Source organism: Populus alba, chromosome 12 (genome assembly GCF_005239225.2).
Source record: "Populus alba chromosome 12, ASM523922v2, whole genome shotgun sequence".
In the NCBI taxonomy this organism is placed as follows: domain Eukaryota; kingdom Viridiplantae; phylum Streptophyta; class Magnoliopsida; order Malpighiales; family Salicaceae; genus Populus; species Populus alba.
In genome coordinates, this window is record NC_133295.1 from 6,254,797 (window position 1) to 6,282,017 (window position 27,221).

The following is a 27,221-nucleotide window of genomic DNA, read 5'->3' on the forward strand; positions in this document are numbered from 1 at the left end:
GAAAATAAAATCAACTTTAAAAAAAAAAAAAAAAAAAAAAACCATCTCGTGCTAACTCTTTGAATTTACAATCTAGGTAATGAGATTGGGATATCCCTACATGAAAAAAAAAACTCATGAAGTACAATCCTAAATCAACCTAATATTAGAGAATGAAATTTAAAAAATATACTTTAAAAAAAAATACAAAAATTAACCAAAGTTAACTTATGTCAACCTTCTAAACCCTTGACATAGGGCATGAGGTTGGGAACCTTTTAAACCCATGACTCAAGGCATGAGTCTGGGATTATCTTATAAAAGTCAAACGAGAAAAATCACAAAACTCAATCCCTAATAAGACAATATTGAAGGATGAAATTGAAAAAACATCAATTCTAAAAAGGACCTAAAAAAACAAATAGTGATAAAAAGATGACTAAAATTTACAAAAAAAAAAAAAAAAAAAACATAACAAGACACCTTGGAAATTTGGATAATTCAACATGAAAATCAAGGAGAGAAGAGAGAACAAAGGAAGGATAAAAAAGAAAAGGTCATTGGATCCTTATCACCGCCCACTCGTTAACATGTGTTGTCCCAATGGAAAAAACTCATTGAGTCGCTTCCAATGCCACAAAAGAAGGTGATATTCAATCACTAGAGGAAGTTGTACGCACCTTTAAAGTGTATTAACGTCCTTCAAGTGTTGGTGCATGCAATGCAAGCAGCAAGTTTGTCCATGCTCATTTAGCCTAGTTTTCCTTATTTGTTTGAGCTTGAAATTTGGTCCCTTAAGCTTTAATTATTTTAGATCAATAAAATTTTATTTTATTTTATGAAATTGAGTATCAACCATGCTCCAAAATCTTTTCTCGACATTGAAAGATCCTAATATCTAGGCAACCCAAAAAAAGGGTTATGTCTAATCCCAAATAAATACAATGTGAATGGATTTAATTGAAATAAAAATAAAAATTAATAGGTGACTAAATAAATTTTTGTAATTTAACAACAACAATGAAGTATATTAGAGTTACAAGTCTACAAAATCATCCATTTACCATTTGAATAAACTTTGATTAAAAAATCATACAAATCCGTTTAATAACAAATTTTCTTGATTTAATCCTCATGCCAAGAGGCAACATTTCATCTGAAGGTGTTTACAATGAGTTACCATGCATCATACCTGACCACACTACAAGATTTAACAGTTTTACCGACGGAATTTTTCCGTCGGCGTAAGACACATATTCCATTGGTAATTAATTTACCGACAAAATCACCGATGGAGAATTTTCATCGGTGAATCTTTCGTCGGTAATTTTTTTTCCGTCGTTAATAATATTACCGACGATTTGCTGGCAGAACAGACGTGTCGGTAAAAATATTTTTTATTACTGACGGAAATTTCCGTCGGTAAATCTATCGGTAATTATTTAAAAACATTTAAAAAAGATTCATTTTATAAAATTATAAAATAATTAAATTAACATAAATCAACATTGTATAATATATACTCAAAATGCTTGGAAAAAAGAATAAGAAAATCAACTCAAACACATTCGCAACAAATAAATAAAACAAAAAAATTAATTCAACTAAAAAAATTCATATGAAAAAAATGAAGTTGCAATTGCTAAAAATTTAAAAATCCTATAAATAAATCAACTAAAAATTGATCTCATATGAAAAAAAAATTCTCACAACAACATTTATACAATTATTAAGAACAAAATCAATTAAAATTAAATAAAAAACAAATATAGTGAAAAGAATCATGAAAAAATAAGAAAAAAGAAAAATCTTACCTTAATATACTTGCAAGTGAAGCTAAGGAAAAAAAAATGCGTAAAGCATATTATTTAAAAAAAACTAAGAGGATAAAAGAAGAAAAAAGAAGAATACATACCCAAACATGGAGGAAAAGAGAAGGAGATGAGGAGAGAAAAGAAAAAAGAGAAGGAGATGAGGAGAGAAAAGAATAGAGAGAAATAGATATTGATGTTTGCTACATATAGTGAAGAAGAAGAAGTAGAAGTAGAAGTAGAAGAAGAGGAAGAGGAAGAAAAAAAAATAATGAGTCTGTCTCTTGTGAAATATGCGGATTCAGGTTTTTTAATGGGGCGCATTACCGACGGATTTACTGACGGATAATTGAATATTAATATTTTTTAATTATTTCATCGGTAATTTCGTCGGTAATATTTAATTTAAATTTTCAATTTCATAAAAAGTTTTCAGAAACCGTCAAAAATTACCGATGATTTTTCAATCCGTCGGTGATTCCGTCTGTAATATTTAAATGAAAATTTTAAATCAATTGAATTTTTTCAGAAAACCGCCAAAACACACTAACGAATTTTCAATCTGTCGGTGATTTTGTACGTAAAGTAAAACAATTAACAGTGCAATTGAAAAATGAACAGTTCTGGAGCTCTCTGAAAAATACCGACGGAAAATTCCATCGGTAATTCCCTTTGTAATTGACATGATGAACAATGTTCACAGTTTACCAACGGATTTCCCGACGGAATTATTCCGTCGGTAATTCCGTTGGTAAAAAATAACACGTCATCATTTTTTTTGCTTTGTTTTAATTTTTTTTTCCCATGGTAATTCCCTCGGTATATACCGAGGGAATATTTTCGTCGGTAAAACCCTCGAAAATTTACCGATGGAAATATTCTCTCGGTATTTCCGTTTGAATTTATTGATTTTCTGGTAGTGATATTAATACACTCGTTGTTAATTCATTACTCGTAGTGACATCTTTTCTCGACATTGAAAGATCCTAATATCTAGGCAACCCAAAAAAAAGGTTATGTCTAATCCCAAATAAATACAATGTGAATGGATTTAATTGAAATAAAAATAAAAATTAATAGGTGACTAAATAAATTTTTGTAATTTAACAACAACAATGAAGTATATTAGAGTTACAAGTCTACAAAATCATCCATTTACCATTTGAATAAACTTTGAATAAAAAAATCATACAAATCCGTTTAATAACAAATTTTCTTGATTTAATCCTCATGCCAAGAGGCAACATTTCATCTGAAGGTGTTTACAATGAGTTACCATACATGATACCTGACCATTAAAACACTCGTTGTTAATTCATTATCAGTACGAAAACAACAATAAAAGCTTTGATACCAACGTAATAAAGTAATAAAATCAATTGTTCCACTAGTAATGAGGCAATAACCCTAACTTGAACATCTCATTAATTATTAATACAATAACACATCAAATTATCAATATTTATCAAAATATAGTAATAAAGTAAGCATATCCATTAGTCATTCTCTCTTTCTTGATTTTTTCTTCTTGATCTCTAGTTATACTGCTATTATTTCTTGCGCTAGAGCTGGATTGTTTTATATATCTTCATAGAAGTGTTTCTTAAAAGCCTCCATATGAGCCACCTGCAAAGATATTGCTAATATTACACACCCGTCTCCATTAGGACTTGGCAGAAGCAACGAGTCCCCATCAAAATCATGAGTTCCTGGTCCCATATAAATCTCCTTTCCCCACCCAAAATCAAGGCCATAAATAGGTAGGGTTAACCAGCTAACCACCCCGATATTTGGGTTCCCGTAAAAGGGCCCTTCAGTGCCTCCTAGTGCGTGAATGTCTTGAAACCTTGTCAAGTTTGGTTGATTCTTCAAGAAATCAATGGCAGATCTTACATACGCATCTGTCACCGTTTCAATTGCTTCCCTTATCTTTCTTGCGGCATGTCCCAAGGGCTTTGACATGAGCTCACCGGCGTGACTAACTGCGACCACATTAAGAATAGCATTGCCAAAGTAACCATCAGGCAAAGGTGACTGCATCCGTTTACGTGAATCAACACAAACACCTAGAGCAGTTGGCTGCTCTGGGCTGTGTCCGCGAGCCTTACAAACAGACCTCCAAACATGTCCAGACAAGGTCTCATATCTAGTATAACCACGACCACTATCTGTACTGATTCTTTCCTCATTTGCCACATTCTTTAAATTTTCAACCTGAACTTTGGTTAGCCTCAAGATGGCTACAGTTGCCTTCTTTTTTCTCTCTTCAGCGTTATTCAACTGCCCCAATAGTAATGGTGGAAGATCAAACTCCGCATGATGAAACTGTGAGGCGATCGGAGGATCCCCAGCTCGCAAGACCTTTCGGTCAAGAAAAGGAACCATGCCTAATGGCTCGCCACGGGCGATTCTTGCCCACTCTGACATAAAGTGAAGAGCACTTTGCCCATCGACAACAACATGAGATATTGTTAAACTTAGGCTAATACCACCACATTGGAACTTGGTGAGTTGCACTAGTAATAGAGGCAAGTCATGTATTGGAACGGTATAGTCAACATTTGGGATTAGGTATTTGTACTCTGAAGACGGTAGGAAGTCGCCAAGATCTTCAAGCTTGGATTCAGATTCAGCCTCAGTGAACATAACACCCATGGCATTGCACTCAAGCTCGAGGCGGCCACGGCCTATCCAGTGTAAACGGCCTGCTAGCAGATAAAATGGCACCAAAGCATCTCTCAATGAATCTTTAAGGTCATTGACGACATCATTGGATGATGTTGGCCAGTTTGGCGATGGTTTGTAGAAGTAGATTGTGGGAACATGCGTTAGTGCTCCAATTTGATCCAACTCAGAAAGGGAAACGCGGCCGGTCCATGTTGGTTTGGCAGGTTTCACTATACAAGAGCCTTTGATTGTCACCACCACCATTATTATTATTATTATTATTATTATTATTATTATAAGAGTGAGAGTTGCGAATGCTACAATAAGTTGTATTTAAAAGCCATGGTCAAGAGTGAAAAGATATATACTTTGTTGAAATGATTTTTTCGTGAGTGTAGTAGTTCCCTCGAAACGTCCGATCCTAAGGAGAGTCCATCAACACCTTCAAGAAATTTGTTTAAAAAAAAAAAAAAAAGTTATCAGTCCAAATAAATGCTGTTCTCTTGCAGTTCCCAGGGAATGGATGAATTTTTTTTCCAAATTCTTCAACTTTTCAAGCAAATGAGAGGAAAGGCATGCATGTGAGGTTTGGATTGTGCGCGAATAGGCCCTGAAAAGAGGGTCAGTTGGTGAATTGAGTTGCATGAAAAAATAGTTGTAGATAAATTATTTAAAAATCAATAATTTTTTTTCCTTGAAACCCAGGTAGCCAAAACATTTGACCAATCGAAAATTGAGTTATTAATTAGTACATGAACTTTGTGTTGATATTTGTCTAGTATACAAACTTTATTTTTTACCGAATAAGTCTTTTTAACCTTTTTGAACCGGATCAAGTAAGTATAAAATGTATGCTAAGTTGTTCACTAAATGACAAATGGAATCATAATATGCAACAAAAATATTTGATGGGTTGAAAATTGGTTCATTTTTCGGCCAAATAAACCAACCCACAACATTTATTTTAAATCAAACCCAATTTAACTACAATCTAAAATATTATTTCACATAATCCATCTTTAATTTAACATCGAAATATTTTTCAACACTTTGTATATATAAAAGTATGCAAAGTACAAAAATATCTTGACACATAAAATCATGCTAATATAACTTGAAATAATCATATTGCAAAAACAAAATCAATAATAATAATAATAATAAACATTATAGAAATGAGCATTAAAATTCATTGTGAAATGAGTCTTTATAAATAGTGAATTGAACAATTAATTTCACCCAATTCTTTTAGTTTATTCTACACACACAAAGTGATAAGTAATTTTCATTTACATTTACCATTGGAGTTAACGATGAAATTTGTGTTGTTAATAATTACAAAGGGAATAAAATAAAATAAAAATCAATAAATATTTTGTCGACAATTTTGTTAGCAATCCTTTTACCTGTCAATCTCAAAATTTCAATTCTTTAAGAATCTAACTCAAAAAATTAAAAAATTAAAAATAGCACAATCCAAAAAAATACAGACTCAAGAAATAAAAAACCAAAATCTATCAATATCAAATTACAGATATGAAAACATAAATAGCAAAACAAATTCATAAGTATGAATGAAATGAAGACACAGAGAATTATGAAAATATAAAAAACTAGAGCATATACGCTACCTTTTCCTTTGCACATGGTGTAAAAGAAAGAGACATGGTATTGAAGCGACATTGTTAGCACGTACTGCGAAAGGTTGAACTTCTTAACTTTTCAAAGTGACAGAATGCATCTTTGTGTCTGCTTGGGGACTTGGGAAACTTCTCCTTTCATTTGTTCAGAGATTCTCTCCCCTGCCCTTATATTTAAAATGTTTTTTACCAGTCAGAAAACAGCCACTCCCGTTCATGAAGTCAAAATAGAAGAAATGAAATTTAAACCTATTCAGATTCTTGCAACCCAAGTAAAATACAATGCTATAACAGTACCTACAACAGAAATATCGCAAGTCACCCTTGTAAGAGCAAATTTACAAAATGAGGTGAGCTGACGAATTCAAGTTCCTCCCAGCTTGTAATGAACGCATTTGAGATCATCTTAATTTTCTGGGGAAACTAAGATTTTTCCTACGAGTGGAATTCATCACGAAGTTATTGCTTTGTCCACAGTAGAAAAGAAAGAGACATGATATTGAAATATTTTCCAACTTTTATAAAGGAAAGCCAGTTACCAAACAAAAACAAACCCATCAGACGATTTTACAGAGTTTGCCATCAGGAAGCTTTTCCTTCCAAATAATTCATTCCCTTCGAATCTGTTGCAATCTAAACTGTTGTCCTACTGATGCTGCTTTTCCTTTGGGTCCAAATTGTTGAACTACAGAACATAAATACAAACCGTTTGATGGCACACGTTTACTGACTTTACAATTCCAACCCTGTTCCTAATGGTGGAAGCTTCCTGAGGCATTCGTGTATTCTTAACATGATCAAGTCAAGATTGCTTTGCATGATATGGCTGTTGCATGTCCCATGCTACTTCTGCAAATGTTGGAAGAATGGGATCGGCTGTGAGGTTGTCACATGTTGCAGCTGCACTAGTACTTGACTATCCACGACAGTGCATCTGTGTCATATCATGATGTTTGTCCCTCTGCATAAAAAAGATAAGTTTAATGGGCAAAGTGAGAGCAACAACAAAGCCTCAATCCCAAACTAGTTGCGGTCGGCTACACAAGCAAATTTTCAAACAATCAAAGGACACTGCTAATTTCGTGTTCCATTTACCAATGAATCAGCCAGAATCAATAACCAGTAGTACATTATTCACATAACAAGTAGGAACCCAACATGAAAATTATCATAAGAGATTTTTTAAAACCAATAGTATCCTATACAATCCAGTCATAAAATATCTAACCCTCTCTCTCAACCAGGAGAATATCCAAACTGAAAGGGTTTCACCCATACAAGTTGAAATCATGTGTTCATCCAAGCTTGATATTGTAACTCATAAAGCAAATATGAAGACATTATGGGAAGTTCGAGTTGAGATTCTCCCACTTAGTCATTCCAGGGAAATGAATTCCCAGAGGGGACTTTTGAGTAGTTTTTTACATGGAAAGATGACTGTGTCGTAATAGATTTGCACCATACTTCATTTTGGGAATGATGGGATCTTCTGGCACAGGGACATAAGATTTCCAATCACATTTATTGCTTTTTCATGGAATTAAAAATACCTGAGTTTCCTACAAAAGTTATTGTATTTTCAGACCTGCTATTCAAGTGACATCTCTTCCAAATTATGAACTCAATATCTCTTCAAATAAATCTTCAAGGAAGAATTCATTTGTCCATTTTTTATTTTCCCAACAAATAATAGTTAACTAGACATTGGGAGCTGGAAGAAGCTGTGATCAAATGAAAACTGCAGTCAAGCTACTCTAAAGGGGTCTCCTGATGTCCAACTTGCAATAGATAGTGAAGCAATACAAAATTTCAAATACATGTAGAATTAGTGAAACTAAAAAGCTTATACCTTCTCCAAATTGCTGTTCAAACCTAGCAACAATGTGCTTCCCATAAGTATATTTCTTCAGAGCATGCACATGTGTTCTTATGCGATTAAGCAACATTGCCCGCTGGATATCAGTACAAGTGTCAAGAATCTTCTGGACCACATAATTTGCATATTGGTCCTTCATCATTATCTAAACATAGCAACAGGGAAAAATGACACATTTAGAACTCTTTCAAAAACTAATTACATAATACAATCCCATAAGGAAATGCAGAATTTCAAACTTCAAAGTGAAATTGAACTAGAGAATGAAGGTATTGGCAAGCACGCAAGGGAAACATTATAACAAGAAACAGACCCATTTGTGCCTACAATTAAGATTTGAGAGTGAGAAAATTTATCGTGATGATTAGAGATTCTCGATATATGAGCACGCGCTCTGAGAGTGAGAAAATTTGAGAAAATCTGGAAAATTATCGTGTAAACTGCTAAAGGAGTAAAGAAAACATGTGTGATTGCAAATAACTATCAGTGATGATTAGAGTAAATCTTGGACTCTGGCACACTAATGAAATGACAATTTGGAGCTCATTGTTGATTTTGATTCTCATATGAGATAAAAAGATTTAAGATATACTTTGGACTCTGGCACACTAATGAAATGACAATTTCGAGCTCATTGTTGATTTTGATTCTCATATGAGATAAAGAGTTAAGATGCAAGTTCATATTTCTTTTGCAGTTATTAATAGAACACTGTTGTATATCAAACAAAAAATGAACAATAGAGAAATCCTCAACATGCTAAGATTTTCATCCTTCGAAGCCTTGAAAGTTTATGAAGGAAAATGGAATGCCATAATAGTCTAAATATAACAAATTCACTCAAATGCTTCAAAGTTTGATACCATAACAAAGGAGTTGTGCAACTCATACTGATACCTAAGCATAAAAAATAGCTTCTGGACATTATAAGCATGATTTAAATGCTGTTGGAAAAATGGAGAAATGCATGTTAGTTTATTAACTTTAAGTCTAGTAAGTGCATTGCTTTCCCTTCACCTACGATGCCAATCAAAGACACAGTTCAATTTGTTTACAATATAAGAAAAAAATTATTTAAAATGGTACACACAAGAACATACACCATGTATAGTATTTAGAAGCTGAAGGCAGTGAGAATGTTGGCAAAATGTGTTGGTGATAAAAAGTAGCAGCTAATATGCTTTCTGTCAATGAGTTTAGAGAAATTCCATAAATTCTGATTTTAATTATTCACGGTGACCTCAGCAGAGCAACTAAGCTACCTGTTAGAAAGGTTGATATGCTGAAGGATTTTAAAACTAAATAAAAATAGTTTCACTAGACTCACCAATAGATTATCGTTTCCTTCATTTTGTCCAAGAATCTCCTGAATTATTATTTCCCGCTCAGTGGTACCACCATACTCCAAACATTTCTCAACAACATTGGACGCAAACTTATGCTGGCTGAGTGTAACAATATGCCCCGACAATTTGCTAATAATTTGGCATCTTTCATGAGGTTTTCCCCTCTCCAATACATGCTGTTATGAATACACGCATCATTATTAATACGGCAATTGAAACATGAAATTAAAGTCCCATTGGATAACTTGGCAACTTTCATGGAATTCACCATTAACACAGTAACTAAAACATGAATTCACATTGAATACAGAATAGGAGGAAGGTTTAAGCTTAATTCCATGTTGCAATTGGATAATAGATCTGCATCCAAGTCATAGTGCTACACTGTAACACTCTAACTTGACGCAGATCTATCTTTCAGGAATTGTACATTGGGAGTTCAAGTATCTAAAGATTTCTTATTCTTCCTCCCCCAAACATAAATATTAATCCCCTTTCCCCAATAACAATTCCCATCCCCCAAAATTTACCAAACAAAATTAATTGTCACTATATCAACACTATCAAACCATTTCACCCTATACCAAACCCACCCCAAATATAAAGAAGATTTTTAGAAAGAATGAATTGCTTGCTATAAATTCCAAGGTGATACAGCACAAAAGATGCACTGACCTGAGTAACATAATTTCCATACTGGTCTTGCGCAAGAATGCATACAGAGTCCAAGATCTCATCCACTATGAACTGACATTGCAGCTCATCCGCACAACGCTCTAGAACTCTCTACAATAAACCAAATGTATCAATGTTCAATAATGTTCTGATAGACAACCATAGGCGGGAGAGGAAAAGAGAGCAGGTGAGCTTCCAACACACCAGTCAAGTCTAACATACCTGTATGACACGGCAACCATAAGGATGCATGGAAAGTGTTGCAACTTCACCACGGAAGGCAGAGATTATAAATCCAATTTTTTCTGCTGGAACACTCTCAATGCACTTCTGTATGACATGATTACCATTCTGATCACGTACACACTTCATAACATGTCCATCCAATTCACGAACAAGCTGTGCTTTTTGATCAAGTTCAATCACATCAAGTGCCTAAGAGCATCATAGGATCAAAATCAATGCGATTCCAACATAACAAAGAGGAGAAGGTTTATATTCTGAATAGGAAGCAATTAATTAAATATCTAACATCAAATTTCATCCGGACATCTGTTAAAGAAACCAAAAAAAAAAAAAGCATTATTCAATCAAGGCTTCCACGGCAGACATTGGACATGTTAAAAATATTTACTTTTCTGCATGATGACTGCACATCAAAAAAAAAACCCTAAATTGCTGAAAACTCGCTCCTTTCCCAATTGGATCAGGCAAAATTGGGTTTCTTTAGCTTGGTTGCTGGTTCAGATAAGATATCCATTTAGTCAGATACTCAGATTGATCCACAACTCTTTTAAGATTTTCACCAACACTTGGAATTTTGTGGCAAGGACCAGAACCACAGGAGGCTCATTTTTGTGCCGCAGCTGCATCATGGACCAGTGGTGAGATAAGACCTAATGGTCCATAAATTCACACAATGTACATAAAATGAATTGAAAAACTGTGTCTTAAATTAAACGATTCCTTTTAATTTCCTAAAGCCCATCCATTTTCTCTATCTTTCAGAAATGTAAAGGCTAGCATCTTGTGATTAGCGTCAGAGAGCATGCATAACGAACCCTCTTGATTCCTGCACCTGACAATAAAAATGGCTTAATGCCAGAGTTGATGTGGGATCAGTATTGATGGAGCACCTAACACCAATGAGAAGCTTGGCATTCCTATTCTTACTAAGTACTGGCAGCCTGTATGCAAGTGTCTACACAATCATGGCCACCAAAGAATGCTGGCACTGGGCTTCTCCTTGATCAATGGGGATTCTTGTTGGCTGATGAACTGGGAAAGGTAGCTTATATAGAGATAGTTACCCAATCTAAAAAAATGTGAATCATAATCACACATTTCAGGGTGCTGAACTCAATGAGGGTAGGCAACCCCATCTGAGGAAACTGCCAGGAGGCCCAGGACAGCCTTCAATAGGCTGCCTATTGTAGGGATGAAGAGAAATGGAAGACAGGATGGTCTCCCTTAACTCAAGATCAAGACATAAAAATAATCTGATTATAAGAAAAAATGGCCAAACTAATAGTTGTTATTTTGAATAGGCAGAAATTCAATAATGGGGCTAATGCAAATCTGACAATCATTATAATCTTGCAACTAATTGAATACAAAATTATCTACCTAAAACACAAAACAGTTTAAAACCCAGCTCAACCAAAGTGTTGTGGAATTTTAGGAACACGATAAAAACAAGCAATCATACTTGTCACACAAGTTAACTCATATAACTATATTGAGTATACAAAGAAATAGCTCAGGCTTCATTGAAGCTGTATCCATCTTTATGATTTAACCAAATTCCTGAACATCTCAATTTCTGGTAGGTTTCTCTCTCAGGCCCGCTCAGATGACAAATAGAACCATCAGAATATCCACAAGGACCACAACCTAACTTTATGAAATTGGTCACATCAGCAAGAATCCTGAAATTGGTCACATCAGCAAGAATCCCGAAATTGGTCACATCAGCAAGAATCCATTCAGGATTCAAATTTCCCTTCTTTTACCTTTCTTTTTATACTTTCATACATTCAATAGTACACATAAGGGGAACATCAAGTAGGCAACCAGTATGAAAAACAACATGATCAAATGCACCTTAATCTAAATGAATGAAAATACAAGACTACATAAATATCATGGACAGAGGTTTAGACCCAAAAACTTTCCAAAAGTTGCTCTATATAAGCCATTATTACACTTAGGAGAGATATGGAAAAAAGTTCCAGCAAAAAAAAGCCTAGTGACAACATTTGCAATCAGAAATCCCAGGTATCTTTCATTGACTGGTACATTTCCATGCCAATGAAAATAACCAGCAAAGTACTGGAATTTGAAAGCAATCTACATCAGATGGCAATAGAAATAACCACAAATTTGCTGGAAGAAACATTCTACCACAGCTCCACAAGTATATGAATCTCAACCATGCCTAACTTTATGATGTTACACAAACCCCTAAGAAGCTCACATGATTAACAAAATTTACAAAAGGTATATACTCCAGTGATATCCCAAAGCAATTCTTACTTGTAACCAGAGAATTTGCCCAAAAGAAACATGAGTAAATGGTATTTCCATTGTGTAAAGCAGTGCTAAGGCACACTAAAGCGCTAAAGGCTATTAGAGAATAGAGCCTAGATGCAAGGTGCTCAGTGAGGAGTGCACCAAAGCAAAATAAGGCACTGCCTTTATTGTAAATTTATGATTTTTTATAGTAAGCGGATCAGAAAAAAAATTGATAGTATAAGTAAAAAAAAAATGCAGAAATGAATGATAAATGATCTATGTAGCCTATCTATCACCTCAAATGGTTGAGCATTGTGCCACTGCGGAAAGGTTGTGAATCAAAATTCTACATCAACAATGTAAGTTTTTTAATCCTATCCAATAATTTGCAAAACATTATTAATCATACCGATATGGTTAAATATGCCTGGTGACCACCTTAAAAAAATAATTGATAAACTAGTAAGAAATACATCCTCAAAAAAACAAATAATTAGTTAAGTAGAGAGGCATCTTCATCTAGACACAAAGAAGAGTGCCTCTAGAGCCACACCTAGGTGAAGGGCTTTGGCTAGCACATAAAAATTGTTTTCATCATGGGGGCAAGTTTCTAGTCCCTAAGGCGCACTTGGAGCATTCTTTTAGCCACATTTGAGTAAACAAAAGTCAGTGCAAGACACAATGAAACATCCTATAGCTATTCCCACACCTTGTATACAGAATCATTATGCATATGTTATACCGAATCATTATGCATTTGTTTTCTTTGCATGCAAGCAGTCAATCACAGACAGAAAATCAGAAGCTACTAAATGGTTGTGTGGAATACATGATAACAATGTCCCACAAGAATCACACATACCTTTTGGATTACCCGACAGCCATACATCTGCAAACTTAGATGTAAAATCTGACCAGTAAGCTGAATAGCAAGTTCCTTCCTCTGCTCAGTGCTTCCATACTCAAAAAACTGCAAGTATACAAAAAGAAAATGAAACCAAGACAATCAGCATTGTCAGCAAGTGGTGAGCATAGCACCAAAAAATTGCATTTTTTAAGCACTCACTTTCTGAATAACATAGTTGCCAAAAACATCAGTCATTAATTTGGAAGCATAAGGAAGAACTTCTTTAAATACAGATGCCTTCTCTTCAGCATTGCAATTCTCTAACTTCTGCTGAATAAATCGGCTACCATGTTGATCAGCACTGAAGTTTAAAAAGTCTTCATCATTCAACTTTTCAATATAAAAGAAACAAAAACAATGAAAGTAAACTCAGTAAGGACTTGCCTAAATTCAATAATGTTCCCTAAAATATCAGACAACTCAAATCTGCGGCCTTTGCCAGATTTCAACTCCTCAAGAAAATTATATATTTTAGGGTCATTAAAACTCTCTGATCCTCTTTGACCTCGCCATCCAGAATGTACAGCCGCATATCTTCCACTGCCTGGTGAGAACCTCAATTCATTTCTCCCTCCAGAATTACCAGTTCCCCCCACTGGGGATCCTGGAAAAACAGGGCTAGCAAGTGGTGATGTGGGGTACTGCAATATACCCATGTTTGGAGAATTTCCAAAATAGGGAAGATTCATCATCTGCCCTCTACCTTGATTCAGATTACTTGCTCCACCTCTCTGATGAAGCAATTTCTGATCCTCCAAGCCAGCAGCAACCTCAGATCCTTTCTTTGAGTCAGGAGCATTGTTTTGTCTCCCAATAACACCACCTCCAGATGCCAATGGATCAAATTGACTAGATGCATTATATGCCAGTCCATAAGGCTGTTGATAGTATTGCATATATACAGGATCAGTAAATGAAGGTTGAACTGCATACCCAAGCTGCCCAAAGAACTTGTTATAGTGTTGCACATCAGCTCCGTGGGCAATGCCTCCCCCGCTTGAAGCCCCAGACATTCCGGCATTAAAGTTTTGACTAACAGAGCCATCAAAAACCATTGGAACTGTACCATGAGGGGGGTATCCAGCAACATACGGAGGAATAACATTTGAATTCAGAGCATAACCCCCTGTGCCATATTGTGGAGCACATAATCCTGGAGCCTGTAGATTTGGGTAAAATGGATTTGGTGAAGTCATGTAGCCAGCTGTTGCATAAAGAGGAGGTGTGAACCCAGATGACTGCAATACCGGCTGCACCTCTGCTGAGAACTTTGATGGGCCATGGAGAGCTTCGTCCACATCAATGTATGCAGAATTTACTCCCTGATGACCTATTTGAGACTTGGCACTTTGAACTTGAAATAAATTGTTCGGCTGTTGGTGGACTTGGTGTTGCTGCACATGGCTTTGGTAGCTGTGTTGCCACTGCTCTTGATTTGTTTGCTCCTTGGGATTCTGAAGGCTAGATATATTAAGATCCTTCATTCCAGGTTCAATAACGTTGACGTCTGCTGTATTTAAAAATCCTTTGCTACGAGGTGGTTTGGGTTGTATGGTTCCTGTACGATTACGAGACAATGAGCTTGAAACAGGAGCAACTAGGGGATCAGCATTCAAAGGTAGCCCCACAGTTTTTGTACCTAGAATTGATGGAACAGCATTGGATGTGCTAACAGTGGGGTCAGGCAAGGAACTAGAAACAATATCATGATCAGCTGGTTCATCTGTCATTCCAGAGCTTAAGGAGCGAGACTGGTTATATACAGGAGATGGAGTGCGAGGGAAATCCTCCTGTAAATGTGAATCAATAAATAACACGTGCATAATAATGTAATTCAAAAGGAACAAAGATAAAAGAATCAATCTCCTTTTTTTCATGCTAATGTTAAGCCAATAAGCAGCATACTGAGCATATAAATTACATTAAATGATGGTCAATTTTTATTTTAGTTCAACCTTATAGAATTAGGATTGCTATGTTTACTGTTGTTTTGTTGGAACAAATGAAATTTACAGTTAAATTTACAAACCAAAACATCTCTGAACTATAGTGTGGTACATCCATGATTAACTTAATCAACAAAAATACAAAAGAAAGAAACATGAAGCCAAAATTTGAGGTTAACAATGAAGTCACTATTACATATTAAATATATCCAAGCATGAGTGGTGCCTAACTAATGAAGAACATGTTGTTGCAGACAAACTCCAACACAGACGAAATTCAAATGGAACACGACTAGAAGCTAGTAATGACAAACTTCAGTCAGTTATGGAATTTACATGCTACAACTAACAACTCTTCCATTTGCATCAGAGTAATGTAGCTAACAATTATCAAGGGAAAGCTATCTGAAAGGCAGGGAAATTAAGTGTCAACCCAACAGGAAAGTAAATTATATAAAGAGGTATCCAAGCACAGTAATTAACTGTCAAATCAAAGAGCAATTCCTAGAAATGAAAATATCTACCTGAATTAAATCAACCAAGCTTTTGGATTGGCCTGCCAATGAAGCAGCAGCCTCACCAGACCAAAACCCATTTGTTGTGTTGACTAAACTTTCCACAGGCTGCTTGGGTGAGTGATCATCCTCCAACTCTTCCTTGTGTGTAGAAAGTACTCCTTGCGACAAATGCAAGGAACTGTTACTGCTGTCATCTATTGGAGTCAATCCCCAATTAGTACCAAACTTAACAGCATGGTGTTCTGCAAGTTGATTCTCCGTTGGGATGGGTGAGGTGTTTGGGTTGGCACCAGTACCATAATAAGATACATATGACTGCTTCTCTGAGTCAAACTCTTGAAGAGCATCATTTGAACGCCCCAACCTAGGATTAAGGTTGGAATTTTGGTGGAAAATGAGGTTGTTTATGGCCAAAAAGGAGCCTTCCATATTTGGGGGTGCACTTCCACTTCGATTAGGGACTGTGTCTCTCCCACTTCCATAGAATCTTTGACCCTTTCTAGGAAATCCCAACTCCTCCACTGCCATATTAGGAGTTGGTGGTGCAAAGGTTGCTGGCTCCTTGTGCGAGGGCATTCTAAGTGGACTTTCCGTTGCCATATTGCTAAACTATTATTATTATGGTGCTCTTTCCCAATTAAGGAGTGACAGGATATCTCACATAGTCCCCTGAAAAAGATGCATCAATTTACCATGGTCATGAGTAATAAGGAAAAATCAAGCTAAAGATGTGACTCCGCTATTCGGAGACGCATAAATGCTAGATTGTAAAGAAAATTGTAGAATTGCATAAAACCACAAGTGCATTGAGAGAAATTGTCATGTTGGTTCGTTGGGAATTCTTAATTCAACATCCCAAAGAGTTTCCCTTCTGTCATTGTGAGGGGTTTAGGTTCAATTAGAAGTCGTTCACCATGCATATGGCTATGAAAACACACAGAAAGAATCAGCAAAAGAATTCACAACATTAAGACTCTCTAGTTGGTTGCTAAAAAAAAAGCTAAATAAATAAGATAAAAGAAGACTTCCAAACGGCAGAACCAAGCACTTCACTCTAACCCGGTTGAATCGAGTTCCTAACTATTTGGAATTCAGGAGAAAAAAAAAAAGTTCCAGACTTTTCAATTCTCTTGCTTTCCTCATCAACAAAACAAAAAGATATTAGGACAGTACCTTCTCTCTAAACTGGCACTAGAACAACCCCTTGTTGTCCAAAACAGCAGCCATTTTGCATAAAAACAGAGTCGCTTACACCCCACAAATTCAAAGAAAATAAACAAATAAAATGACTAGAACCCAATTCAAGAAAACAGAAAGTATAGAAAATAAACAACGAAACACGAGTATCCAGGAAAGTTATTCCTCTAAAATTCACAAAAAAAAAAATGGTCAAACAATAAAAGGAATAATAGTAACTACCCCATATAGTAAAGACAATAACTTTACTCGTCAAGAACCCTAAATGAAACGGTATAGATACTCTTACCTATCAAATTAAGAAGGAAAGATTCACTGTTTAAAACCCTAGAATAGATTGTTTCTTTTTCTTTCTAGAGCGAAGGAAAGAGCTGTGAGCTAGGAGAGAGCAGCTATAAAATGATAAATTTGGATTTAGCTGAGGGGATATTTTTGCAAAAAAAAAATAATAATAACAAAAGTGATGTGATGATGCAATAAAGAGGGAAGGAACAAATGCCGGTTGAGGTTTTTGCTAAAATTCGGTCTGGGTTTTTTTATTGCAAAGACAAAGTAAGGACAAAACAAGAATTGGCCAAAGAATACCGTACGAACATCATAAAGAGTGGGACATTTGACACGTGTACGACTTCGCAATGACTTTGTTACCCCGTTCATCCACACCAGCACATCAACAGAGAGCGTAGCAAAAGTAACGTGGAAAGCACATAAAAAATATTTATTGTTAAAGTTAAATTTTGCTTTTGTCATTAGAAGAAAAATTGAGGTGCTTTGTTTTATACGGTAATTTGATTTTTTTAATTGTTAATTGGTCATTAAAACATAACATTGTCAGGAGGTATTTTCACCTTTTTAATATTTTTCATATTCACTTTAAAGTCAAAAATATTAGAGTTGTGAACATGAGTGTTTCTATCTTTTCCTTTTTAACAAAACAGTAAAAAGTTCTTTTTTTCTCTTAGAATAAAAAAAAATTGAGGCATGTGTTTAAAGGTGTTTTTGTCTTTTTACATGGGCTTCTTTGTTAATTCCATAATCATGAAGGGTATTTTGAATTTTTTAATCAAAAAAATATTGGCTTGTTTACCTCACGCATCAACGTGTAAGAGACACCTATATTTTTTAAGTAGTGCGTACAGCTATAAAAAGTGTGAGCACCTCTCGATGGCTAAATCTATTTTTTTTTTGTCATGTCGTTAAAAGTGTTATCTTCTCCTCTTCCTTCCTATGTGACTTGTGATAGAGGCTGATGGATAGTTTAATGCTAGTAATTCTATCTCTCTCTCTCTCTCTCTTATATAGAGGAACACCTTGGCTTTTTATGTTTTTGGCATTTTAATTTTTTTTCTTGATCCTTTTTATAAAAGTTTTGTTTGTTTTCAAATTAATCTTTCAATTATAATTTGTAATATTAATATAATTGGTTTTCTTATTAAATATTGAAAATTGTTTTTCAAATAGAATTTGTATGAAAAAAAATTATTATGTTTGAAAAATTATCAAATTGGATTTGAATTAATATTTCTAAGTGATTTAAATATTATTTTAAAATTACACATAAAACTAATAATTAGAATCGAAGCATGCAATGTATTTAATTATGCATATTAATATGTTGATATGCATGATAAATGGTTATGGATATTTAAAGACCAATATGATTGTGTTTTTATGGTTGAATGATTGTAATATTAAATAAAGCATGCATGTTCTGCATTTTCTCTATTTTTCTTATAGGTTATAAAATTGTTTCCTCATCTAATTCTCCTCAAATATAACTCGAGGTTTCATATACAATTATGTAAATGTTATATAATTTATCAATGTAGGAATTTTGATAGGAAAATCTATTTTGCAATCTAAAACAAAGAAATAACAACAAAAAAAGGGATACAACCATATTGATTGCAAAAGATGTATGAAGATTTACAATAGTTATTTAAGTTTTGACCATCTAATTCTCTTTGATGACTCAAGGGAATTAGTTCAGATATATTCATAATCATCCAATTAGTATGGCATAATAGATGTGTATGTTTATGTATAATTGTAATGTATGTTTATTTATTTAATTTAATTTAATTTAATTTGATTTGTTGAGTTACTGAAGGTCATATAAATTAAATAAAATTCTAGTCCACTAAGAGATCTAAGAGAGATTTCTCAAATTAATAATGAGGGTTATTAATTTGTAAGAAAATAATGGGTGATCAAATTATGATTAAAGACCTTATTTAAATTTGATTATAAATATTTATTTATAAAACCAATACTCGTTATTTTTAAATTAATAAGTTGATAGATTACCATGAGTAAAAATAAATATATCCTTATATAACATATTTGATGCTAATAAATTGATGGAACCAAACTTATTGGACTAGTATCAAAATATGAGAATTGTTCTCAAACTAGAAAGAAAGTTATATGTTCTTGAAAATCAAATTTCTTTTGTCCTTAATAAGGACACCGACAATGAAGAAAAGAACTAAATTATCCACATCATATTAATGACGATAAGCAAACTAAATGTGTGATGTTACCAAGCTTGTCACTTGAATTTCAAAAACAAAATGAATTCTCATATCATAATTATATATCTCAAAAAGTTGTTTAATGCAACTAGTGGAACTAAAAAGATATAAGACCTTTATGGAAGTGTTCCACTGTAAGGTGATAGAGGGTTCCTTGATGAACACCCATGTTTTGAGCATGATTTGATATTTTAAGAAATTAGATCAATTGAGCTTTGTTATAAACCATTAGTTAAATGTTGAGTAGGTTTTGCAATTCAAGCATAAAAGCCTACTTAAGGCATCAAGAATGACAATGAAACTTTTCATCATTGTGGCAAAGAAAGCCATTATATTAAAAACTATAAAGATTATCTTGCAACTATGAAGGATAAAAAAACTTATTGAAACTTCTATGTCAAGTATGTTTAATTTATTGAATAAAAGCAAAATAAACCTATATGTAGGCAATGAAATAAGGCTTGTTGCATTAACTTTAAAAAAGAACATAAATTTTGTTGGCTTTCCATATGTTATAGGACTCTTGTATTATAAATACAAGATCCTAATGCATACAAAAAGGGAAGGAGACACTACAAGAAAACATAAAAGAGCAAACAATACAAAAAAAACCTAAACCTATTACAATATAACTAAAACAAGTGGGGAAAGCATTGTAGCTTTCCTCACATGTTACTGTAGATTGCTATAGTGCTTTCCTTTTTCTTTTCTTTTCTTTTTTTACTTTTCCCAATTATTTTTCTTTTTTTTTCATTTTTTGATTTTTTTCCTAAAATTATTTATTGATTTTATTTTTTTTTAATATTGAGTTAGTTAAGAATTTAAATTTGTAATTTTTTTTCTTTAAAACACTTTGAATTGCTACAGTGTTTCCCCCACATAATTTTTTATTATGATTTTTTTCAAAATTGTTTGTCGATTTTATTTTTTTAAAATATTAAGATAGTTGAGAATTATAGTTGTAGCTTTTCTTATAAAACACTATGAATTGCTACAGTGTTTTTCCACATAGTTTTTTATTATGATTTTTTCAAAATTGTTTGTCGATTTTAGTTTTTTAATATTGAGTTAGTCGAGAATTACAGTTATAGCTTTTCTCACAAAATATTGTGGATTGCTATAATGTTTGCTCACATGGTTTTTTTTATGATTTTTTTTCAAAATTGTATTTGTCAATTTTATTTTTTTTAATATTGAGTTAGTTGAGAATTTAGCTTTGTAATTTTTTTTCTTTAAAACATTATGGATTACTACAATGTTTCCCCACATGGTTTTGTTTTTTGTTTTTTAATGATTTTTTTCAAAATTATATTTGTCAATTTTATTTTTTAATATTAAATTGATTGAGAATTAAAATTATAATATGTTGGGGAAAACATTGTAGCTTTCCTCACAAATTACTATGGATTGCTACAGTGTGTTCCCCACATGGTGTTTTTTGTTGTTTTTTTTATATTTTTTTTTATAAAATTTTCTTTGTTATTTTTTTTTTAATATTGAGCTATTTAAGAATTACAATTATAAGTAAGGCTAAATCACGTAGGGAAAGCACTGTAGTTTTCTTTATAAAACACTGTGGATTGCTATAGTGTTTCCTCACATGGTTTTTTTTTTCCTATTTTTATGTTTTTTTTTTGTTATGATCCTTTTCAAAATTATCTTAGTTGATCTTATTATTTTAATGTTGAGTTGGTTAGAATTTAGATTTGTAATTTTTTTTCTTTTAAAACGTTGTGGATTGCTATATTGTTTCCTCACATAGTTTTTTTTGTTATGAATTTTTGCAAAATTATATTTTTTTATTTTAATTTTTTAATATCTAATTGGTCAAAAATTACAATTACAATAAAGATAAATCATGTGGGGAAAGTACTGTAGTTTTCCTCACAAAACACTATGGATTGTTACAATGTCTTCCCACATGATTTTTTTTTTGTTATGATTTTTTTAAAATTATCTTTGTTGATTTTATTTTTTTAATATTGAGTTGGTTGAGAATTACAATTACAAGTAATGCTAAATCATTGTGGATTGCTATAGTGTTTCTAATATGATTTTTTTACTATGTTTTTTTTTATGATTTTTTTTTTAAATTCTCTTTGTTGATTTTATTTTTTTAATATTGATTTGGTTGAGAATTTAATTTTGTAATTTTTTTTTCTTTAAAACAATGTGGATTGATGCAGTATTCCCCCACATGGTTTTTATTATTATTATTATTATTATTATTATTATTATTATTATTATTATTATTATTATTATGTTTTTTTTTTCAAAATTATTTTTGTTGATTTTTTTTAAAATATTGGATTGGTTGAAAATTACAATTACAATAAGGCTAAATCATGTAAAGAAAGCATTGTACCTTTTCTCACAAAACACTATGAATTGCTACAATGTTTTCCTATATAGTCTTTTTTGTTATGTTTTTTTCTAAAATTATATTTATCGATTTTACTAGGGAAAGCACTGTAGTTTTCATCACAAAACACTATGAATTTCTATAGTGTTTCCTCTCATGGGATTTCTTTTTATTTTTTTTCTAGAATTGTCTTTGTCGATTTTTTTTTTTTAATATTGAGCTGATAGAGAATTTAGCTTTATAATTTTTTTTTATTAACATAAAAGCTAAATCATGTAGCAAAAAGCAAAATTATGTGGGGAAAACACTGTATTTTTCCTCACAAAATACTTTGGATTGCTACAAATCATTTTATTTAGTCTCTAAATTTTTTATCATCAACACAATTTTTTTCCGTCATAGAATATTGGCTCCATCACATCTTCAGTTTTTATTACTTATCTAGCACTGATTTGTAATTATAACACTATCAAATATATTTGTTTCATAAACTCACGTGCGGCAACACGCAATCACCGACCACCATGACTAGTTATGTGCCCGTTTGGCATTGCGATTGCGGCTGCAGTTGTGGTTGACAATAAAAGCAAAATTGAGGTGTTTGGTAATCTCAAACCACACTTTTATTTAACATGGGCCCCACTTAGAGTGTGTTTGGCAGTGTGGTAGCGGTTGCTTTTCAAATAGCTTTTCGTGCTGAAATACATGCCAATGATGTTTTTTTATTTTTTAAAAATCATTTTTGACATCAGCACATCAAAACAATCCAAAAGGTACAAACCGCACTTAATTTTAGCAAAAAAAAAATTAAAATTTGATGAAATGCAGGTTGGAACGCAGAGCCAAACAGGCTCTTAAAAATTGAGGTTCAACCTCGGTTTAGGAAAAGCAATTCACATCTGCTTTTCACTCATTGCTCTCATCTCACTGACACTTTTTTCCTTGTAACAAAAAACTTTCCTTGCTCGAGCTAACAGCTCTGTTCCTTTCCCCTCTGTTAAACTTTATATGGACAAAGATCGACGAACAAACACTGAGAACACTCAAGGGTTACAATGGTTGTTGGATCAGGTCTGGTGTGTCGAGGCAGTGGCGGAGCCACAGTGGGTCAAAAGGGGGCAATTGCCCGCTTTGTTTTTTTTTTTTTAATGAATTATTGCTACAACCTAAGTAAGGAAAGTTGTTACAGTTATACAATAGTTATTGTTATTGTTACAGGTACAGAAAGTGTGTGTGTGTGTGTGTGTGTGTATAATTACAATTTACACCTTTTGTTTATTTATCTTCCCCTGTAGGGTTTTCCTTTTGTTTATTTATCTTCCCCTATAGGGTTTTTTTTTTTTTAGCAGCCGTTCCTACCTCTCCTAGTCTCCTATATACAAATTTATCATCAATTAAGCTTTTATGCCTTTTGCTTTATACTTTAGGTAAATTTTCTTCATCTTTTCTATTTATTTTATTGTCTAATTTTAGTTTTATTCTTTTATAATTAGTTATTAAAAATATTAGGGTTTATGATAATTTATGGGTTTTGTTATGAATATGTTCTCCATAAATGTTTAAATCTAGTAATTTAATCAATTAAATGTTTCTTTTCTTATTATAAAAAAATAAATTAATATTCATGCAGAACCACTATTCTTGACATCTCTGGCATTGATAGAGTAGTTTATTGAAATTTAATATTTTTACATGATTTATTTGTAAGTAAAATATCAAGTAGAAAGCATGTTTTTCAAGTATTGTTCCTCTTACACATACACTAAGCATTGTTCCTTAATTAAATGTCTAGAAATAATTAAGTATAATTTAATCAACATACTTATTATATGCATTTAGATATGAATTGAAATAGGTTTTGATTTTGATAAATTGACATGTATTTTGCTATTAATTTCATATGGAAGATTTAGAATTATTGTGTAACTCAATTGACTTTTGTTTAATAGTGAATTATTGTGTACTTGTGTTAATTATTATGTAGACACTAATGATGATAAAAAATCAAGCAGATTCATATTAAATTAACATGTCACTGGACAAGTATTTCAAGCGTAAATCCCTTGAGGATGAGGAGTCAATCAAAGCTTCAAGTCACGTAACTCAATCAAGTTCAAAGAAAAGTCATATTGAAATCAATCCCGACACTCTTCTTGTTGACCCTGGCTTAAGAAGACCAATTTATGAGTACCATATAAATGATAGGGATGCAATCCGAAGAGCTTATCTACAAAAAGGTCCTTGTCAACCTTCACACTATGATTTTCCTCAAAAATAATTTGGGAATATATCAACACTACGACGCTTTAATCCGGCTTGGTTTGATGCATACCCAACATGGTTAGAGTACAGTATAGCCAAAGATGTTGCCTTTTGCTTGTATTGTTACCTCTTCAAGTCAAAAGGGGGTGTTGATTCGTTTGTGGGTGATGGGTTTTCAAATTGGAAAAAAAAGGGAAAGATTTGATCTTCATATTGGAAAGTTTAATAGTAGTCACAATGCAGCTCGGATAAAATGTGAGAATTTGATGAATGAAAAACAAAGTATCATGTCTTTGTTGTCTAAGCAGACAGTAAAGAGTCAAAGTGATTATCGAACTCGATTGAATGCTTCAATAGAGTGTGCTTGTTTTTTGTTGCACCAAGGACTTCCAATTCGTGGCCATGATGAATGTGAATGATTCCATAATACTATTAAAAGAGTTACTTTCAGTGAAGCTCCTAAACATAACAAATTGACTTCTCCAAATATTCAAAAAGACATTACTCAAGCTGCTGCAGAGGAGATTACAAATGTGATTATCAAAGATCTAGGTGAGTTATTATTTTCAATTTTAATTGATGAGTCACGTGACATATCAATCAAGGAACAAATGGCAGTTGTTATACGATATGTAGACAACAATGGACATATAATTGAACGTTTTCTTGGCATTCAACATGTGTCAGATACAACTGTTAGTTCACTCAAGGCAGCTATTGAAGCTTTGTTTTCTAAACATGGGCTAAGTATATCAAGATTGTGTGGTCAAGTATATGATGGATCTAGTAACATGCGAGGTGAATTCAATGGCTTGAAAGCACTTATTCTAAATAACAATCCAAGTGCATATTATGTACATTGTTTTGTTCATAGACTTCAATTGACTCTTGTGGCTATTACAAAGAAGCATAATGAAGTTGGAGATGTCTTTAATTTTATTTCTAGCATTATAAACATAGTTGGAGCATCATGTAAAAGGATGGAGGTGATTAGAGAAAAACAATATGCTAGAATTATTGAAGGACTTGAAAATAAGGAAATTTCTAGTGGACGAGGCTTGAATCAAGAAACTTCTCTTAGAAGGTATGGTGATACTCGTTAGGGCTCCCACTATATTACAATTATTCGTTTACTTGCAATGTTTTCATCAGTTCTTGATGTGCTTGAGAGTATAAGGGAGGATGGGATGAACTCAGAACAGAGAACGGAAGCAATTGTTTTAACAGGTATTATGGAATCATTTAATTTTGTGTTCATGCTTCATTGTTTGAGAAGGATACTAGCAGTTACTAATGAGTTATCACAAGCATTACAAAGAAAAGATCAAGACATAGAAAATGCTATGAGTTTATTGAAAACATCAAAGGAATGATTCAAATTAATGAGAGAGAATGATTGGGAATCTTTACTAGAAGAAGTGTCATCTTTTTGCATCAAACATGATATTGATATTCTAAACATGGATGATGAGCACAAGCTTCGTGGGCTTTCAAGGCGAAAATCTCAAGGGATTACAAACTTACATCATTTTCGTTATGAATTGTTTAACAATATCATTGACATACAACTTACTAAATTGGATGATCGTTTTACCGAGACGAGTATGGAGTTACTTCTTTGTGTGGCATGTGTTAAGCCCAAATGACTCTTTCTCTACTTTCAACAAAGAAAAGCTTATTCGTCTTGCTCTTTTTTATCCTAGTGAATTCTCTATAGTGGACCTTATGGTACTTGGTGACTAACTTGATACGTATATTATTGATCTACGTGGTGATGATGAGTTCTCTAGTATTGAAGGTATTGCTAGTCTTGCAGAGAAAATGGTAAAAACAAAGAAGAATTTGATATTTCCATTAGTATATATGCTTATCAAATTGTCATTACTTCTACCAGTTGCAACTGCTATAGTGGAGAGAGTTTTTTCTGCTATGCATATTGTCAAGAGTAGATTGCGGAACAGGATGGGAGATAAGTGGATGAATGATAGTTTGGTTGTATACATTGAGAAAGATATCTTCGATAAGATTGATAATGAAGCTATTATGAAGCGGTTTCAAAGTGTGAAAACTCGAAGAGAACAATTATAATTTAAGTTTTTTCATTTTAAAAGTATTTTTATATTAATTTTACTTGATATGAATTAATATATATGTTTTGAATTGATTTTTAATACATGTCTATATAGTATAGTATTTGTTAATAATTTGCCCCCTCATTTAAAAAACTCTGGCTCCGCCACTGTGTCGAGGGCCATCATGAAGATTAAAATCCTTCCATAGTGGGTCCTACACCTTCGTGTTTCTCTTGGTCCTTGACGAACAATGATTGGTCTATCATAACGAACACAAGAGAAAGAAAGCTTGTTGCCTGTTGAGATGATGTTGTTTTTGTGTAAGCATGGAGGCAGTAATTCTCGAAGGGACCATCCTTTCTCTTTTTGCTAGTTGACCAAAAGCTGTATACACTACCATTTATCATAACTTTTGTTTCTGTCCACCTAATTTTTTTTTTAATTCATGTATAATTGCATTTAAACTTTAATTTTGTAAAAACAAGAACATGTTTATAGATTTTTGATTTATTTATTTTACATATAAAATTTATTCTATAATATTTTTAATTAAATACATGTTTTTTAAAAACCATAACTAAATTGTAGTTGCATTAATGACACTATATAACTATATTAGAAGATGATCGCAAGATAATGAGGTTTTTTCTGAGTATGATCGCAATTCCAATTTCATTCCAGATGACTTTTTACCTGATATTGTACCTCGCTTAGTTATTCAAGGATCATAGTGGCCTTCATGTATAGATTTTGTACGAGAAGGAATTGCAAATAGTTTGATGGGACAATGAAAAACTTTTATTAATGTACAAGGATTATTCATTTTGTTATGTAATCATACTTCTAAAACAACAATATTTTGCCAATATATATATATATATATATATATATATATATATATATATAAAATGTTCT

At 32.9% G+C, this 27,221-nt stretch overlaps 3 protein-coding genes across 6 annotated transcripts; 1 reads left to right on the top strand and 2 right to left on the bottom strand.

Annotated features, from left to right (window-relative positions):
• Window positions 1–3,287: 3,287 nt before the first annotated feature.
• Window positions 3,288–4,893, bottom strand: LOC118030233 (spermidine hydroxycinnamoyl transferase). Its single transcript, XM_035034254.2, has one exon. The coding sequence runs from the start codon at window positions 4,719–4,721 to the stop codon at window positions 3,369–3,371; it is 1,353 nt and encodes a 450-aa protein (XP_034890145.1). The 5' UTR covers window positions 4,722–4,893; the 3' UTR covers window positions 3,288–3,368.
• A 1,698-nt stretch (window positions 4,894–6,591) lies between these two features.
• Window positions 6,592–17,531, bottom strand: LOC118030222 (pumilio homolog 6, chloroplastic). 4 transcript variants are annotated; one of them, XM_035034237.2, is made up of 11 exons: window positions 17,366–17,525; window positions 15,886–16,548; window positions 15,055–15,205; window positions 13,800–14,973; window positions 13,575–13,716; window positions 13,371–13,478; window positions 10,217–10,429; window positions 9,995–10,105; window positions 9,301–9,495; window positions 7,947–8,118; window positions 6,592–7,058 (listed from the first exon to the last, which is right to left on the bottom strand). In XM_035034237.2, exons 2-11 carry the CDS (start codon window positions 16,477–16,479, stop codon window positions 7,042–7,044), a joined length of 2,877 nt encoding a protein of 958 aa, XP_034890128.1. In that variant the 5' UTR covers window positions 16,480–16,548; window positions 17,366–17,525; the 3' UTR covers window positions 6,592–7,041. The 4 variants fall into 4 exon arrangements, with proteins under 4 accessions (XP_034890128.1, XP_034890127.1, XP_034890126.1 ...); XM_035034236.2 differs by adding an exon at window positions 17,053–17,126 and having other exon boundaries at window positions 13,800–15,205; window positions 17,366–17,520; XM_035034235.2 differs by having other exon boundaries at window positions 13,800–15,205.
• Window positions 17,532–24,335: 6,804 nt separating this feature from the next.
• Window positions 24,336–25,337, top strand: LOC140954365 (uncharacterized). The gene is made up of 2 exons (XM_073403694.1): window positions 24,336–24,645; window positions 24,733–25,337. The coding sequence occupies exons 1-2, from the start codon at window positions 24,336–24,338 to the stop codon at window positions 25,335–25,337; spliced, it is 915 nt and encodes a 304-aa protein (XP_073259795.1).
• The last annotated feature ends 1,884 nt before the right edge of the window (window positions 25,338–27,221 follow it).

What these genes read in the sequence shown, in the direction of transcription:
- LOC118030233 (XM_035034254.2), bottom strand. Translation starts at nt 4,721, where the DNA reads ATGGTGGTGGTGACAATCAAAGGCTCTTGTATAGTGAAACCTGCCAAA.
- LOC118030222 (XM_035034235.2), bottom strand. Translation starts at nt 16,479, where the DNA reads ATGGCAACGGAAAGTCCACTTAGAATGCCCTCGCACAAGGAGCCAGCA. An exon ending in GCAACTATGTTATTCAGAAA is followed by an intron (nt 13,479 to 13,574) that starts GTGAGTGCTTAA and finishes GTATACTTGCAG; the next exon opens with TTTTTTGAGTATGGAAGCAC. An exon ending in ATGGAAATTATGTTACTCAG is followed by an intron (nt 9,496 to 9,994) that starts GTCAGTGCATCT and finishes TATTCATAACAG; the next exon opens with CATGTATTGGAGAGGGGAAA.
- LOC140954365 (XM_073403694.1), top strand. Translation starts at nt 24,336, where the DNA reads ATGTTGCCTTTTGCTTGTATTGTTACCTCTTCAAGTCAAAAGGGGGTG. An exon ending in AATTCGTGGCCATGATGAAT is followed by an intron (nt 24,646 to 24,732) that starts GTGAATGATTCC and finishes ATATTCAAAAAG; the next exon opens with ACATTACTCAAGCTGCTGCA.